We start from the raw sequence: 15,192 nt of genomic DNA, 5'->3' as shown, positions 1-15,192 counted from the left end.
CATAGGAAGTTTGGGGTCAGCCTGAGAGACCTGAGGCTCTGTCTCCAAACGAAAAGAACAAGGAATTGAAGTATATATCACAGACAAGCCACTCAGGTTGCTGGGAACCAGAACTCCCATGCCAGAGCAGAGGCACCCACTCGGTCTGGCTCAGATGCACACAGAAAAGGTGACAGCTAGTGACAGGCGGCCAAGCGTGTGACACAGAGCAGCCTCATGAGAGTGTACAGACACGCAGACACGGGACCTTCGGATGCCCAGCACACATACAATCAGACCCTCACATGCAGCCCGGGAAGCTTCTCCCGGCCCAGCCCAGCCTGGACGCCACCCCACCCCCAGGCCCATGTCCAGTTCTGGGGAAGTCCAGTGCTCACATGACCCAAGGGGAGGGCTTCTGGACCGTCCTTGGAGAAAATGCATCATCTTTCCCAACGATGCACTTCCTCCCCCAGGGAATAAAGACTCGGTGACCCGCCAGTTCTGCTCCAGGAGCCGGATCGCCTCTTGCCGCCTCAGTGAGCAGCCTGTGCTTCCTCCAGGGTGAGCGCCAAGTGCCAGAGGAAGGTGATGGAGGAGGCCTGTGGGGCCACCCTCCCCTAGCTCCTCAGCTCCTTGGCCAAGGCCAGTTGCTGCTGCTGTGTCTTTGGAACAGACCCCTGTGGATAGCTAGCTCTCATGTGTGAGTGTGTGTGTGTGTGTGTGTGTGTGTGTGTGTGTGTGTGTGTGTGTTGAGACAAGGTCTCGTGTACAGCTGGCCTCAGACCTGTTTTCACTTCTCAAACTTCCTATGTAGCCAAGGCTGGCCTTGAACTTCTGATGCTGTTGCTCCACCTCCCCGTGCCCTGAGTTTATAGGCATGCACCATCACCCCAGGCTCAGCTGGCTCCCCTTTGCTTGGAACAGGGAAAGTGGAGTTCTGAGAGGCTTGCTTTCTGTCCTTAGTCGGGTACTCCAGATGCTCTCTTCCCTTGCAGATGGACGCACAGACGGTGCTGCTGGGCCTGCAGATCATGTCACTCCCGCTCCTGGCTCACTGTGCAGCCCCTATTCCCACCCTGAGATTTGTGGCTGTGGGTGACTGGGGCGGGGTCCCCAATGCCCCATTCCACACAGCACGGGAAATGGCCAATGCTAAAGAAATCGCCAGAACCGTGCAGATTATGGGTGCTGACTTCATCATGTCCCTGGGGGACAACTTCTACTTCACTGGAGTGCATGATGCCAATGACAAGAGGTTCCAGGTACGTGCTCAACAACGGGGTTAGAGGTGACAGCAGGGAGGTCACTTCAACCTGGGACCTTCCTCTGGGGAGGGCAGAGGGAAGCAGAAAAGCTCCTACAGGTAGGTAGGTACCTGGGACACCAAGTGGTTCCTTAGTCCTTGGTCGCTGATTTGGTGGGAGCAGCAGGGTGGCTGCTGACCCCGGAGGTGGGGTGCCCTTTCTGTCTGTCACAGGAAACCTTTGAGGATGTGTTCTCCGACCGTGCCCTGCGCAATGTCCCCTGGTACGTGCTGGCTGGAAACCATGACCACCTTGGCAACGTCTCAGCACAAATTGCCTACTCCAAGGTCTCCAAGCGCTGGTGAGCCTTCCCTCCTTCCAAAGAGCCTCTTGCTCAGGGACAAGGAGACCCTTTGGCTTCGGGGGGAATGTTTATATTTCATTGTATCGTATTTATTGGGGGTCACAGGACATGTGTAGAGACCAGAGGACAACATGTGGGAATCGGTTCTCGTGTCCCAGTGTGCAGCTTCCGGGGCTGAAGCTCAGGTCATCAGGTGGCAGATGCTTTTCCAGTGGCACTGCCCTCAGGAATTCTGTGGCTTTGTTGAAACAGGGTCTCGTGTAGCCCATGCTGGCCTTGGCTATCCTATGTAGCCAAGGATAATCCTGTACTCTCGATCCTGCTGTCTCCCTCTCCCAAGGGATAAGATTTCAGACACGCACCACCACCCTCGGCTGTTCGTTTTTTGAGATGGGATCTTGCCATGTAGTCTAGACTGGTCTCAGAAATTAAGATTCTCATGTCTCAGCCTCCAAAGTGTTGACATGACAGATGTGCCACTGTGCCTAGCCAAATAAGCCTTTCGGGACTGAGAAGCATGCTCAGTCAGGGAAGCGCTTGCTAAGCAATCACAAGGACCTGAGTTCAATCCACAGAACTTGTGACAAAAGCTGAGTGTGGAGGCATGTGCCTGTAATCCTAGTCCGGGGGTGCGGAGACAGAAGGCCCCTGGGGCTCGATGGCTAGCCAGCCTGGCTGAATCTGCGAGCCCCACAGGTCAGTGAGATACCCTGTCTCAAAAAGCAAGGTTGGTGAAATGTCTCAGTGGGTCAAAAGCACTTGCCTTGTAAACCCGAGGACCTGAGTTCAATCCTGGGAGCCCACAGTGAAAAGAGAGCCCGTAACCAAAAGTCGTCCTGTGACCTACACCATACACACACACACACACACACACACACACACACACACACACACACAAAATGAAAAATGAAAAATGGAAACAAACAAATGCAGTGTACCTGAAGAGATAGCTCAACAGTTAAGAGCACTTGCTGCTCCAGCACAAGGACCAGGGTTCGAATCCCAGCACCCACATGAACAGCCAGGCACACTCTCTTTCATGCATGCAACTCCAGCAGTAAGTGGGGTGGGAGGGAGGGGAGGAGGGTCAGTGGGGCTTGCTACCTTCCAGGCTAGCCAGAAAAAAAAAAAAAATGTGAGCTCCAGGGTCAACGAGAGACCTTGCCTCAAAGGAACAAGGTAGAGACTCAGCTTCCTCCTGTGGCCTCCATGCGTGCATGGGTGTGTGCACCCCCACCACACATACACACGGAAATTCACCAAAAATGATGCATGGCTCTTGAGGAACAACATATAAAGTTGACCCTGACTTCTACGCACATGTGCAAACGTGAAAATATATGAGCACACACACAATTAAAATTTTTAGAAAGAGGTCCTTTGCCTCTGGGTTCATGTCCCAGCACCCATATGGCCGCTCACAACCATCTGTAACTCCAGTCCCAAGGGACCCTTTTCTGGCCTCCATGGGCACTACATGCACTCAGTACACTGTCACACATTCAAGCATATAAAATGCAGGCAAGCATTCGAGCATAGAAAATTAAAAATAAATAAAATCTAAAAAGAAATGTTTTTAAGATTTTCTTCTTTAAATAAAAACAGGAAGTCCTTTGGCCAGAACTAATCTTGGTGTGTCCCTGCCTGAAATGTTTACCCACAATTCTGTTCCCTCCACAGGAACTTCCCAAGCCCGTATTACCGTTTGCACTTCAGAATTCCACGGACGAACGTCACTGTGGCCATCTTCATGCTGGACACGGTGATGCTGTGCGGCAACTCTGATGACTTCAGCAGTCAGCAGCCCAAAATGCCCCGAGACCTGGGGGTGGCCCGCAGCCAGATGTCCTGGCTCAAAAAGCAGTTGGCAGCAGCCAGGGAGGACTATGTTTTGGTGGCTGGCCACTACCCCATCTGGTCCATTGCTGAACACGGACCCACCCGCTGCCTGGTCAAGCACTTGCGGCCACTGTTGGCCACATACGGGGTCACTGCCTACCTGTGTGGACATGACCACAACTTGCAGGTGAGAGCCCTGTGGATAGGATGGGGAATCTGGGATCCTTCCAGAAATCTGGCCAGGTGCGGCATGGCCGGACTCCAGCTGTTCAGAGGGCCTCGGCTATCTTTGTGAACATCAATACCCTCACTCAGATTACATGTCAAGAGGGCGTGGCTCAAAAGCAGAGTGTTGAACTAGAATCCCCCAGTGAGGGGCTGGGGTGTGGCTCAGTGGTAGAGTGCTTGCCTACCAAGCAGGAAGCCATGGGTTCTATCCTCAACACTGAAAACACACACACACACACACACACACACACACACACACACACACACACACCTCCCCAAATGCCAGAATAACTCCCAGTTCTGTGAAGTAGGATTGATGTACTCCTGCAGATGGAACAAAGAGGTTATCCACCTCTTGCTCAAGGTAGCTCTGTGGTCAGGGATAGACCTATTCCCACACTTAAGGTAGGTCTAGGCGAAACCCCTGGTCATCCCCTGGCTGGAGTGACCAATCTTGCATCCTCTGCCCTCAGTATCTGCAGGATGAGAACGGAGTGGGCTATGTGCTGAGTGGGGCCGGCAACTTCATGGACCCCTCTGTGCGACACCAACGCAAGGTCCCCAACGGCTACCTGCGCTTTCACTACGGATCTGAGGACTCCCTGGGTGGCTTCACGTATGTGGAGATAAGCCCCAAAGAAATGAGCATCACCTATGTGGAAGCTTCTGGAAAATCACTCTTCAAGACCAGCCTCCCCAGAAGACCCAGACTCTGAACACCTAGGATTCTGCTTGTCTCCTGGTGGCTCTGAGGCAGGAAGCCTCTGCATGCATGGTGGGTAGGTGCTGTGAGGACCTCACCCACAGGCAGCTTTTCCTCTGCCCTTGGTGCTCTGGCAGAGTGGGAAAGGAAACCACAGAGGCTTACATACATGAAAGAAGTATGGACACACGGACTCGCCCCACCCCACTGCCAGGCTCACCCCTGAGGTTTTGGGGTAGAGCTTTCTTGGAGTGAGGCTTTCTTCTAAATCAAGCATTTTTATTATCACCGCTATCCAATAAAAGAATAGTTGTCGAGGCTGCACTTGTCTCCAAAATGGGTGCGTCATCAGGGTTCCAGTGCATGTGTGTGTACACTGGTAGGCGAACGCAGCCTCAGGGTGCATGTGGACATTAAAAGACAACTTGTGGAAGTCTGTTCTCTCCTTCCACCGTGTGGGTCCCAGGGATCAAACACAAGCTCCCAGGCTTGATGGCAAGGGCCTTTACCTGTTAAACCCTCTCTCTGGCCCTCCCTTCCATCTCTTAGTCCCATGCATAACCAACTAACTTTATACGTGGACATTAACCCTCCCACCCCCAGCTATGGGAATGAGAAATCCAGGTCCTATGCTACTATGAAACCCAGAGCCTCCTGCATGCTATACAAGGACTCTACCACCGAGCTACATTCTTAACCCTTGTGGGGTTTTGTTTTTTGTTTTTTTAAAGCCTGGTCTCATGTAGCACAGGCTGGCCCTGAATTCACTCCAGGTGCTTCTGTCTCTGCCTCCCCTCCCCTACCCCATGCTGAGATTATGGCATCTGCTATCATGCCTGGTTGTAGATGTGATGTTAAGTAAATATCACAATGTGAAGGTTGAGCTTGTGGTCCCAGGTACACAGGAGAATGAAAGGGGAAACCACCAGGGTCTAGAACTTCCGGGCCAGCCTGGCAGCATAGCCAGGTCCCGCTGAAAACTAACAGCCAGCTTGCTGACTCGAGCAGTCCAGAATCAGGCTTATCTCTGTGAGTTCTGGGTCACCCTGCTCTACAAAGCAAGTTCCAGGCCAGCCTGTGCTACATGGTAAGACCCTGTCTCAAAAAATAAATAAATAAATAAATAAATAAATAAATAAATAAATAAATAAATAAATAAATGCATGGTAGATAAATAAATAAATAAATAAATAAATGCATGGTAGAGAAACCCTGTCTCAAAAAAACCATAAATAAATAAATGTATCAATAAATCAACCAATCAGTTACTTCGTCAGAAAGAAGGACACGGTAAGTCCCCAAGTTCCTGTTTATAGCCACCCTCCTTCAAAGCGACCCCCTCACCACCTTGAGCCAAACGCCATCCTCACCTCCCTGTGTATTTGTTTGAGACAAGGTCTCACATAGCCCAGGCTGGGCTCGGGCTTGCTTGCTGTGTAGCAGAAATGACCTTGACCTCTGGATCCTCCTATGCTGGGGATGGAGGCCAGGGCTTCATGAATGCTAGGCAAGAACTCCACCAACTGAGTTACATCTCCAGTCCAACTTTGTTTGTTTGTTTGTTTGTTTGTTTGTTTCCGAGGCAGGATTTCTTGTGTAGCCCTGGCTGTCCTGGAACTCACTCTGTAGGCCAGGCTGGCCTGGAACTCAGATCTGCCTGCCTCTGCCTCCCAACGGCTGGGATTAAAGGCGTGCGCCACCACCGCCTCACTTTTTATTTTGTTTTTATTATTGTTAAATTTTATTTTTATTTATGTGTATGTGTGTGTGTGTGCCTGCTTCTCTGTATGTGTGCCACATCCTTGCAGGTGTCTACAAAGGCCAGAAGAGGGTATGGGGTCCCCTGGGACTGGGATTACAAACAGAAATGGAACCCAGGGCCTTGGCAAGAGCAGCAGGTGCTTCTAAACCCTGAGCCAGCTTTCCAGTCCTGGCCCCTTTTTTGAGAAAGGATCCAATTAAAGTCCAGGCTGACTTTGAGCTCAATAAGTAGCCAAGGAAGAGCTTGAACTCCTGACTGCCCTACCTCCACCTCACAACAGGATGTGCTACCACCTAAGGCTCCATGTTTCAGGGGCTTTTGAGAACTGAAGGCTTTGAGTACACCAAGCATGTGAATTACCCCAGAGCCCCAGGTTCCATTTCTCCTCACTGCTGAAGATGGAGTCCAGGCTTTCAAACACACTGACAAGTTTTCTACCTACTCCAAGTCCCTTTACTTACCCACAAGTCATCAGTTTGTCTCACGGTATTAACTTTTGACCATTTCAATATGGAGCTGGGAATCATCACACATTCAAAATTCTGAAATTCATAGAAAAGTGCAGCAGGGTTTGGTGGTGGACACTTACAATCCCAGCATCCAGGAGGCCAAGGCTCAAAGATCAGGAGTTCAAGGCCATCCTCTGATACTTAATATGTTTGAGATCAGCCTGGGCTACAGGAGACCCTATCTTAGAATAGATACATGAGCCAGGAGTGGTGGCACATGCCTTTAGTCCCAGCACTTGGAAGGATTCAGGCAGGTGAATCTCTGTGAGTTTGAGTCCAGCTTGGTCTATACAGCAAGCTCTAGGACAGCCAAGACTACATAGAAAGCTCCTGCCTCAAATGCAGCAAAAAATAAAAACAGGAAAAATATATGGCTGGGGATATAGAGCATTTGTTTAGTGTGCACGAAGCCCTGGGTCCCATCCTCAGAACCACATAAAACCAGGTGGGTGAGTGGATGTATGCATGTCTGTTGTCCTAGGAAAAAACAAAACAATGAACAGGGTCCAGCCAGGTGAAAGTGCCTGCTGCTGGCCTGAGGAGATTGCTCAGTGGTTAGAGCACCGGCTGCTCTTCCAGAGGACCTGGGTTCAATTCCCAGCAACCACATGGCAGCTCACAACTGCTTATAACTCTAGTCCCAGGGGATCAGCACTCTCTTCTGGCCTCCACAGGCACCAGGCATGTATGTGACACACGCAAACACATACAGATAATATATCCATATGGAAGTGGTGGTGGCACACACCTTTAATCCCAGCACTTGGGAGGCAGAGGCAGGCGGATCTCTGTGAGTTCGGGGCCAGCCTGGTCTACAGAGCGAGTTCCAGGACAGGCTCCAAAGCTACACAGAGAAAACCTGTCTGAAACAAACAAACAAAAAATCTATATGCATAAAATAAGCAAAAACTTGTAAAACTGCTTGTCACACAAACTAGTAACCTGAGTTTAATCCCCAAGGCCCACAAGGTGGAAGGAGAGAACTGACTCCTGTAAATTGTCCTCCAACCTCCACACTCACAGTGACTTGCACACCCCCCTACAAAAATAAATAAGTATAATAAGTACATTTTAAAGCAAAGTAAACATCAAACTAAAATAGAAAATTAAAAAGTATACTGTGTTCCCTTCTTTTCCAGGTCCACCCTTTCCTTCCCTCTGGCCTAACAGGAAACTGCTTCCCTTCCTGTCCCTACCATATCCATTCTCTCCCTCCTTCCCTCCCTCCTTCCCTCCCTCCATCCCTTCCTCTCTCTTCCTCTCCTTCCTTCTCCCTCCTCCTCCCTACCCTCCATAAAAAAGGGGTCTCACTATCTTCTGTGCAGCCCAGCTTGGCCTCCAACTCCACAGTCCTGCCCAGCCCCTCAAGTTTGATGAGAAGTGTGTGTCACTGTACCCAGTTTCTCTCACAGATTTTCTTATGAAAATCAAAGCAAAGCGGAATATGTTTTTTTCTTACCCACTGAACCACACCTTATTTTTTTAACCTTCCTTTTCTTCAAAACCAATTTTTGAAGCGTAATTTACATACTTAATTCAAACTAATTAAATGTACAGTTTTACAAGGAGTGTGTGTGGTGTGTGTATGTGTGTGTGTGTGGTTTTGTGTGTGTGTGTGTGTGTGTGTGTGTTTGTGTGTGTGTGTGTGTGTGGTTTTGTGTGTGTGTGTGTGTGTGGTTTTGTGTGTGTGTGTGTGTGTGTGTGTGTGTGTGTGTGTGTGTGTGCATGTTGGGGAAAAGCTGGGCCTTGAGAACACTAAGAGCCACACCCCTAGCCAGCTGCTCTGTAGTTTTTTCACTCAAGGTGTCTTATTTGCATTGTGGCTCTTGGTTGCATTTGTAGCCCGTCACCCTGAAAGGTTTTGCTGCCTTCCAAGAGCTCAGATCATAGGCCTGTGACAACCACACCTAGTTTATGAGATATGGGGGATCAGATCAAACCCAGGACTTTGTGCAAGTACTTTACCAACTGATCTACACCAACCCCTCTGATAAGTTTTGGAAAAGTCATAAACCCACCATATGTAACACTGCAGGGAGATATGGATCAGTAGTAGAGCCCCCACTTAGAACTCCCCAGTGAGGGGCTGGGGTATGTCTCAGTGAGAGCCCCTGCCTAGAATCCCCCAGTGAGAGGCTGGACCGTGGCTCAGTGGTAGAGTCCCTGCCTAGAATCCCCCAGTGGGGGGCTGGGGGTGTGGCTCAGTGGTAGAGCCCCTGCCTAACACTTGTGAGTTCCTGAGTTCCATCCCCATTACCAAATACACACACAAAAAGCCCAGCATTTTCATCAGTCAAAAAGGTTCCTTTTGCAACTGAATGTTTGCACTTTTTCTATCTGGAGATCTGCCCCAGCAGCTGGTGGGAGAGCTCTGGAGATCTTTCTTTGAGTACAGACAGAGACTGTCCCCTGATCCTGAGCTTCTAACCGTCCACCTACCAAGGATCTCCTGGGTGGCTTGCAATCCGTTTTGCAATCTGCAGACAGTGGCTGCCCTTGTGTGTTCACATCCTCTGTGTTCAGACTTGTTTCTGGATAAACTGGATTCGCTCCCGGGAGCACCGCTGTCATTTTAACTTCTTGTGGATGGCACTGGGAACAAACTCCAGAGCCTCACCTCAAGAGCTCTGCCCGAGAACTGGTCTCACAACTCCACCCACAACGAATACAGAGCCTGCTCTGGTGGTGCACACCTTTAATCCCAGCACTCCGGAGGCAGAGGAAAGTCTGTGAGTTCAAGGCCAACCTGGTCTACAGAATGAGTTTCAGGGCTACAGTGAAACCATGTCTCAAGAATAAAGAAAGAAAAAAGGAGGCAGAGACAATGATGTGAGGAAAGAGAATAGACAGAAAGTCAGTCTGCCAGCTGCGGGAAGCCCAGTTCCTTTGTGTGGGGAATTGAGTAACACTTGCCTGAAGACATATTTGCCTAAAGCCACTGGCATGAGACAAGTCACACAAACCACTCTCCTGGCAGTTTCAACTGTCACACCAGGAGAGACAGCAAGGATGCCAGGTTGTCAGCTGCCTGGCTGAATGAGTGACAACTTACAGCAAGCATTTCATTGATGTTTCCTCCGGAGAGGAACGTGGCAGAAGAGCTACCTCCGTGTGCTACTTTATGTTGATACTGTTGAACTTGAGACCAGCCAGAGTTACTGTTACAGTTAAGAAAGGGATCTTGGGGCTGGGGATATGGCTCACCGGCATATTGCAGCCAAGCGTGACGACCCAAGTTCCATCCTTGGAACACACATGGTGGAAAGAGGGAAGTAACTCACAGTGTTCTGACCTTCACTTGCACACAAAACTCCTATTCCTGCCAATAAAATGTTCTGGGGTTTCTCTGTTTGTTTGTTTGCTTGCTTGCTTAAAGAAAACAGTTTTTGCGATTGTTCATCTCCACAGCTCAGCCTGACTCAACTTCTTCTGTTTCCCTGGAGACATCGGACCCTACACAGCGGCTTGCAGACCTCCTCTGCTGAACCTGCCTGCCTTCTTGAACTCCAAGACAAAAAGCATGGCTATTTTTCTCCCTTTCATCCATCTCCCTCCCCAGCAGCTGTTGAGAGTTAGTTTTCTTGCCCTGTTATTTTCTCTCAGAAAACATGGCATAGGAAAGGAAGAAGGGATTCTTCACAGAGATGGCTTCCAGAGTTCGCAAGGGAAGAAGTTGCTCAACTCCAAATGACCCAGAACAGCACTCAACCCCGCACTGATGCTGTCAGTCCAGTCCTCACGCTGCTTCCAGCACTTACAGGACATTCTCATTGTTTAAGGTTTCTTTCAACCCATTGGCTGCTTTCAGAAAATGATTACCGCTGGGCGTGGTGGCGCATGCCTTTGATCTCAGCACTTGGGAGGCAGAGGCAGGCAGATCTCTATGAGTTCCAGGCCAGCCTGGTCTACAAAGTTCCAGGACAGCTTGGACTGTTGCACAGGGAACCCGTCTCAAAAAAAAAAAAAAAAAAGAAAAAGAAAAAAGAAAAAATGATTACCACACCACACTACACACATACACACACACAACACACTGCACATACACACACACCACACACACACACACACACACACCACACACACATACACCATACGCACATACACCACACACACACACACACCACACACACATACATCACACACACACACACCACACCACACACATACACCACACCACACACTGCACATACACACACCACACACACACACACATACACCACACCACACACTGCATATACACACACCACACACACACACACATACACACACTGCACATACATACACCACACACACACACACACACACACACACACCACACCACACACATACACCACACCACACACTGCACATACACACACACACACACACATACACACATACACACACTGCACATACATACACCACACCACACACTGCACATACACACACCACACACACACACACACACCACACCACACACATACACCACACCACACACTGCACATACACACACCACACACACACACACATACACACACTGCACATACATGCACCACAAACACACACACACACACACACACACACCACACACACACATACACCACACACTGCACATACACACACACCACACACACACACACCACACACACCACTAGTCTCGTCAGAGGCATGGAAGAGGACATGATTTAAGACTAAAAGCTATGCACTCTCCCAGCACTCGGGAGGCAGAGGCAGGCGGATCTCTGTGAGTTCGAGGCCAGCCTGGACTACAGAGTGAGTTCCAGGAAAGGCGCAAAGCTGCACAGAGAAACCCTGTCTCGAAAAACCAAAAAAAAAAAAAAAAAAGCTGTGCACTCAATTTAGGCTGTAAAAACCGTTACCTGGGAAGGCTGTTTACATCGTCTTAAGACAGGTTAGATGAAAACGGGCTGAGTACACAGTGGAAGGTGTTTTGACTGCGTGTCTTGAATGATCTCAAGGTATACAATTAACTTAGCTGCAAGGTTTGCAACAATTTCAGTCCCTGTGAAGGGAAGAGGTATTTCTAGAAGATGTATCACCACAAACCCCACCTCAAAACCAAACAAGTGTCAACCTTAATCTGACCCCAGCAGATGGTTACTTGGCTTGTCTGCCAGAGCCAAAGCACCCCCACCATGTGCCAGGTATGTTGGGAGTCCAAACTACCCAGGAAGCTGAGGCAGGAGGATTCCTGGAGTCAGTTCACAACACTCTGGGTAGGCTTCGTTTATTTTTGCTGTTGTTTTGTGGTTGTTATTGTTTTAGGGTTTTTTGGGGGGCAGTGTTGGGGTGTTTTATTTGTTTGTTTTTTGGGGGGGTTGGTTTTTTGTTTGTTTGTTTGTTTGTTTCTGTGTGGCCCTGGCAGTCTTGGAACTCACCCTGTAGACCAGGCTATACATTTATTTTTTATTTATGTGTGTATGTATGCAAACCTGTGTGGGAGTGACCACGGAGGCCAAAAGAGGGTGTTGGATCCCCTGGTGCTGGAGCTACAGGTAGCTGAAAACCACCGGATGTGTGCACATGCTGAAACCAAATTCAAGAGCCGCAAGCACTCCTAAGCCGAATCATCTGTTCTTGCTGTCTTATGAGACATACTCTTACTCTGTAGTCCAACCTGGTCTGGAGCTCACACTGCAGCCAAGCTGACCTTGAAGCCAAGGTGATCCTCTTGCCTCGTGTGCATGTTTGAATGTGTACATGCGGCGGCCCCGGGTTGGTGTTGGGTGTCTTCCTCAATTTCTCTATTTAAAATAGGCTTTCATAGTTTATTTTTTGTTTGTGTGCTTGCAGGAATTTATATGCCCACATGCATGCAGGTGCCCAAGGAGAACAGCGCCCTTGAACTGGAGTTCCTGCGGTGGTGCTGGGATCTGAACCCAGACCCTCTGCAAATGCAGCCAGCACTGAGCCACCTCTGTCTTCAGCTTATTTTCTGAGGCGGGGTCTTTCATTGGAGCTGATGCTTGCTGCTGCTGCTGCTGCCACCAGTCTGGCTGGCCAGCAAGTCCCGTGACCTTTCCGTCTTTGCCTCCTTCCCGAGAGACGAGGTTACAGATGGGGACAGCTATGCCTGGGAGATCAAACATGTGTCTTTATGTTTTCAGGGAAAGCACTTTTCTGACTGAGCCTTATTCCTGGTCCCTGATCTCGGTTTTTGAATTATTTGTTTTTGGATTTTTGTTGTTTTGAGAGAGTCTCTCTTCAAATCCCTGACTGTCCCAGAACTCAGTATGTAGACCGAGCTAGCCTCAAACTCAGAGCTCTGCCTGCCTCTGCCTCCTGAGTTTGGGGATTAAAGGTGTGGCACCCCGTGCCAGGCCTCCCTGTCCTTGTTTTGGGGGGTTGGGTGGTAAGATGACTTAGTCAGTAAGGGCATGTGCTGACAAGCCTGACTGTCCAAATTGAAAGGAAAGAACAGACTCCTGAAAACTGTTTAAATAAAAAAATCTCATAGCAAGTGAGACCACACACACACACACACACACACACACACACACACACACACGCACACGCACACGCACACGCACACGCACACAAACATCTATATACATATGCATGCACAAACACACACAGGAACACACACATCTGGTACACACACACACACATGCATGCATGCAAACATCTATACACATATGCATGCACAAACACACACAGGTACACACACATCTGGTACACACACAAATAAGTTGATGTAAAGCAAAAAAGTCGCCTAGGCAAAGTGACATGTCTATAGCCAGCCTATGTCATGAGACTTTGTCTTTAAAAAAAAAAAAAAATCACTTCTGATCCTACCCATGAGGCAAAGGCCAGACTCATCCTGTTCCTCAGCAGACATTACAGAGGCCCAGACAGGTCTCGGCACCATGTCTGTCCTGACTTGCTCTCTACTGTGGTGATAAACCGCTCTGAAAAGCAACGTGAGGAGGGCAGGGTTTATTTGGCTTATACATCCGGATCACAGTCCACCACTGAAGAAGGTCGGGACCGCAACGGCAGCAGGAGCCGTGAGGCAGTGCCGCACACTGGCTTGCTCCAAGTGGCTTTCTCATACACCCAGGACCATCTGCCCAGAGGTGGCACTAATCAAAAAAAAAAAAAAGGCCAGTCTGGTGGAGGCATTTTCTCAGCTGGGGTTCCCTCTGTCCAGATGAGCCTAGTTTGTGTTGACCAAATCTACCCAGCACAGTCAGGTTGCCAACTAGCATGATTACAGCCCGGCTCAGTGTTAACCTCAACCATCCTGAAGCTCACAGCCACCGGCTTCTTCCCACTGACTCAGGGGCTCCTGGCAGTCAGAGCCCTGAATCAGCAGTCACCTTCACCCAGTGTCCCTGTTCCCAGGGTCCAGAAAAGAGAAGTGACACATTAAGTGTCACATGAACAATGAGTGACAAGGCCAAGGGACTGCAAACCAAGTTCCCTCCTCCACGAAGCACCAAATGCCACAAAGATTTCTCAGGCATGGAGAGGGACACGAAGGCTGTGCAGTGTCCAGCTGGGGTGCCAACAGCTACCACTTGTGGATAATGAGAAAAACGCTGTTGCTTGTTCCTGCACTGGGAATGAAGCCCAGGGCCTTGTGCATGCCAGGCGAGCACTGAACCAGACAATACACACTCCGTTTGTTTTCTTAGATAGGGTCTCACTATGTAGACCAGCTGGCCTCAAACTCCCAGAGCTCCACCAGCCTCTGCTTCCCGGGTGCCACCACACCCAGCTTATTTATTACAGCTGGTGTGTGTGTGTGTGTGTGTGTGTGTGTGTGTGTGTGTGTGTGTGATGTGGGTGGGCACATATACCATGGCACACACATAGAAGTCAGAGAACAACTTGCAGGAATTGGTTCTCCCACCACAGGCTCGGGATTGAACCTCAGTCACCAGGCTTGCAGGGCAACCCTGTTTACCTGTGGGCCACCTCACCACCCATGGTTGGCTTTTTGAGGCAAGATCTAACTGGCTAGCTTAGGCTGTTCTGAAGCCTCTGTGTAGTTAGGCTGGCCTCTGTGTAGTTAGGCTGGCCACTGTGTAGTTAGGCTGGCCTCTGTGTAGTTAGGCTGGCCCACTGTGTAGTTAGGCTGGCACACTGTGTAGTTAGGCTGGCCCACTGTGTAGTTAGGCTGGCCACTGTGTAGTTAGGCTGGCCCACTGTGTAGTTAGGCTGGCCACTGTGTAGCTTAGGCTGGCCCACTGTGTAGCTGAGGCTGGCCTCTGTGTAGTTAGGCTGGCCTCTGTGTAGCTTAGGTTGGCCTCTGTGTAGTTAGGCTGGCCCACTGTGTAGTTAGGCTGGCCCACTGTGTAGTTAGGCTGGCCTCTGTGTAGTTAGGCTGGCCCACTGTGTAGTTAGGCTGGCCCTCTGTGTAGTTAGGCTGGCCCACTGTGTAATTAGGCTGGCCTCTGTGTAGTTAGGCTGGCCCACTGTGTAGTTAGGCTGGCCCACTGTGTAGTTAGGCTGGCCTCTGTGTAGTTAGGCTGGCCCACTGTGTAGTTAGGCTGGCCCACTGTGTAGTTAGGCTGGCCCTCTGTGTAGTTAGGCTGGCCCACTGTGTAGTTAGGCTG

General features: G+C 49.8%; 1 protein-coding gene across 1 annotated transcript; it reads left to right on the top strand.

The window, feature by feature from the left end:
* The first annotated feature begins 417 nt into the window (after positions 1-417).
* On the top strand, positions 418-4,680 carry Acp5 (acid phosphatase 5, tartrate resistant). The gene is made up of 5 exons (XM_059266723.1): positions 418-543; positions 978-1,244; positions 1,460-1,587; positions 3,271-3,616; positions 4,131-4,680. The coding sequence occupies exons 2-5, from the start codon at positions 978-980 to the stop codon at positions 4,371-4,373; spliced, it is 984 nt and encodes a 327-aa protein (XP_059122706.1). The 5' UTR covers positions 418-543; the 3' UTR covers positions 4,374-4,680.
* The last annotated feature ends 10,512 nt before the right edge of the window (positions 4,681-15,192 follow it).

This window comes from Peromyscus eremicus, chromosome 7 (genome assembly GCF_949786415.1).
Source record: "Peromyscus eremicus chromosome 7, PerEre_H2_v1, whole genome shotgun sequence".
Taxonomy (NCBI): domain Eukaryota; kingdom Metazoa; phylum Chordata; class Mammalia; order Rodentia; family Cricetidae; genus Peromyscus; species Peromyscus eremicus.
The sequence above is the reverse complement of the archived record's forward strand: the minus strand, read 5'-3'. Positions and strand labels throughout refer to the sequence as shown.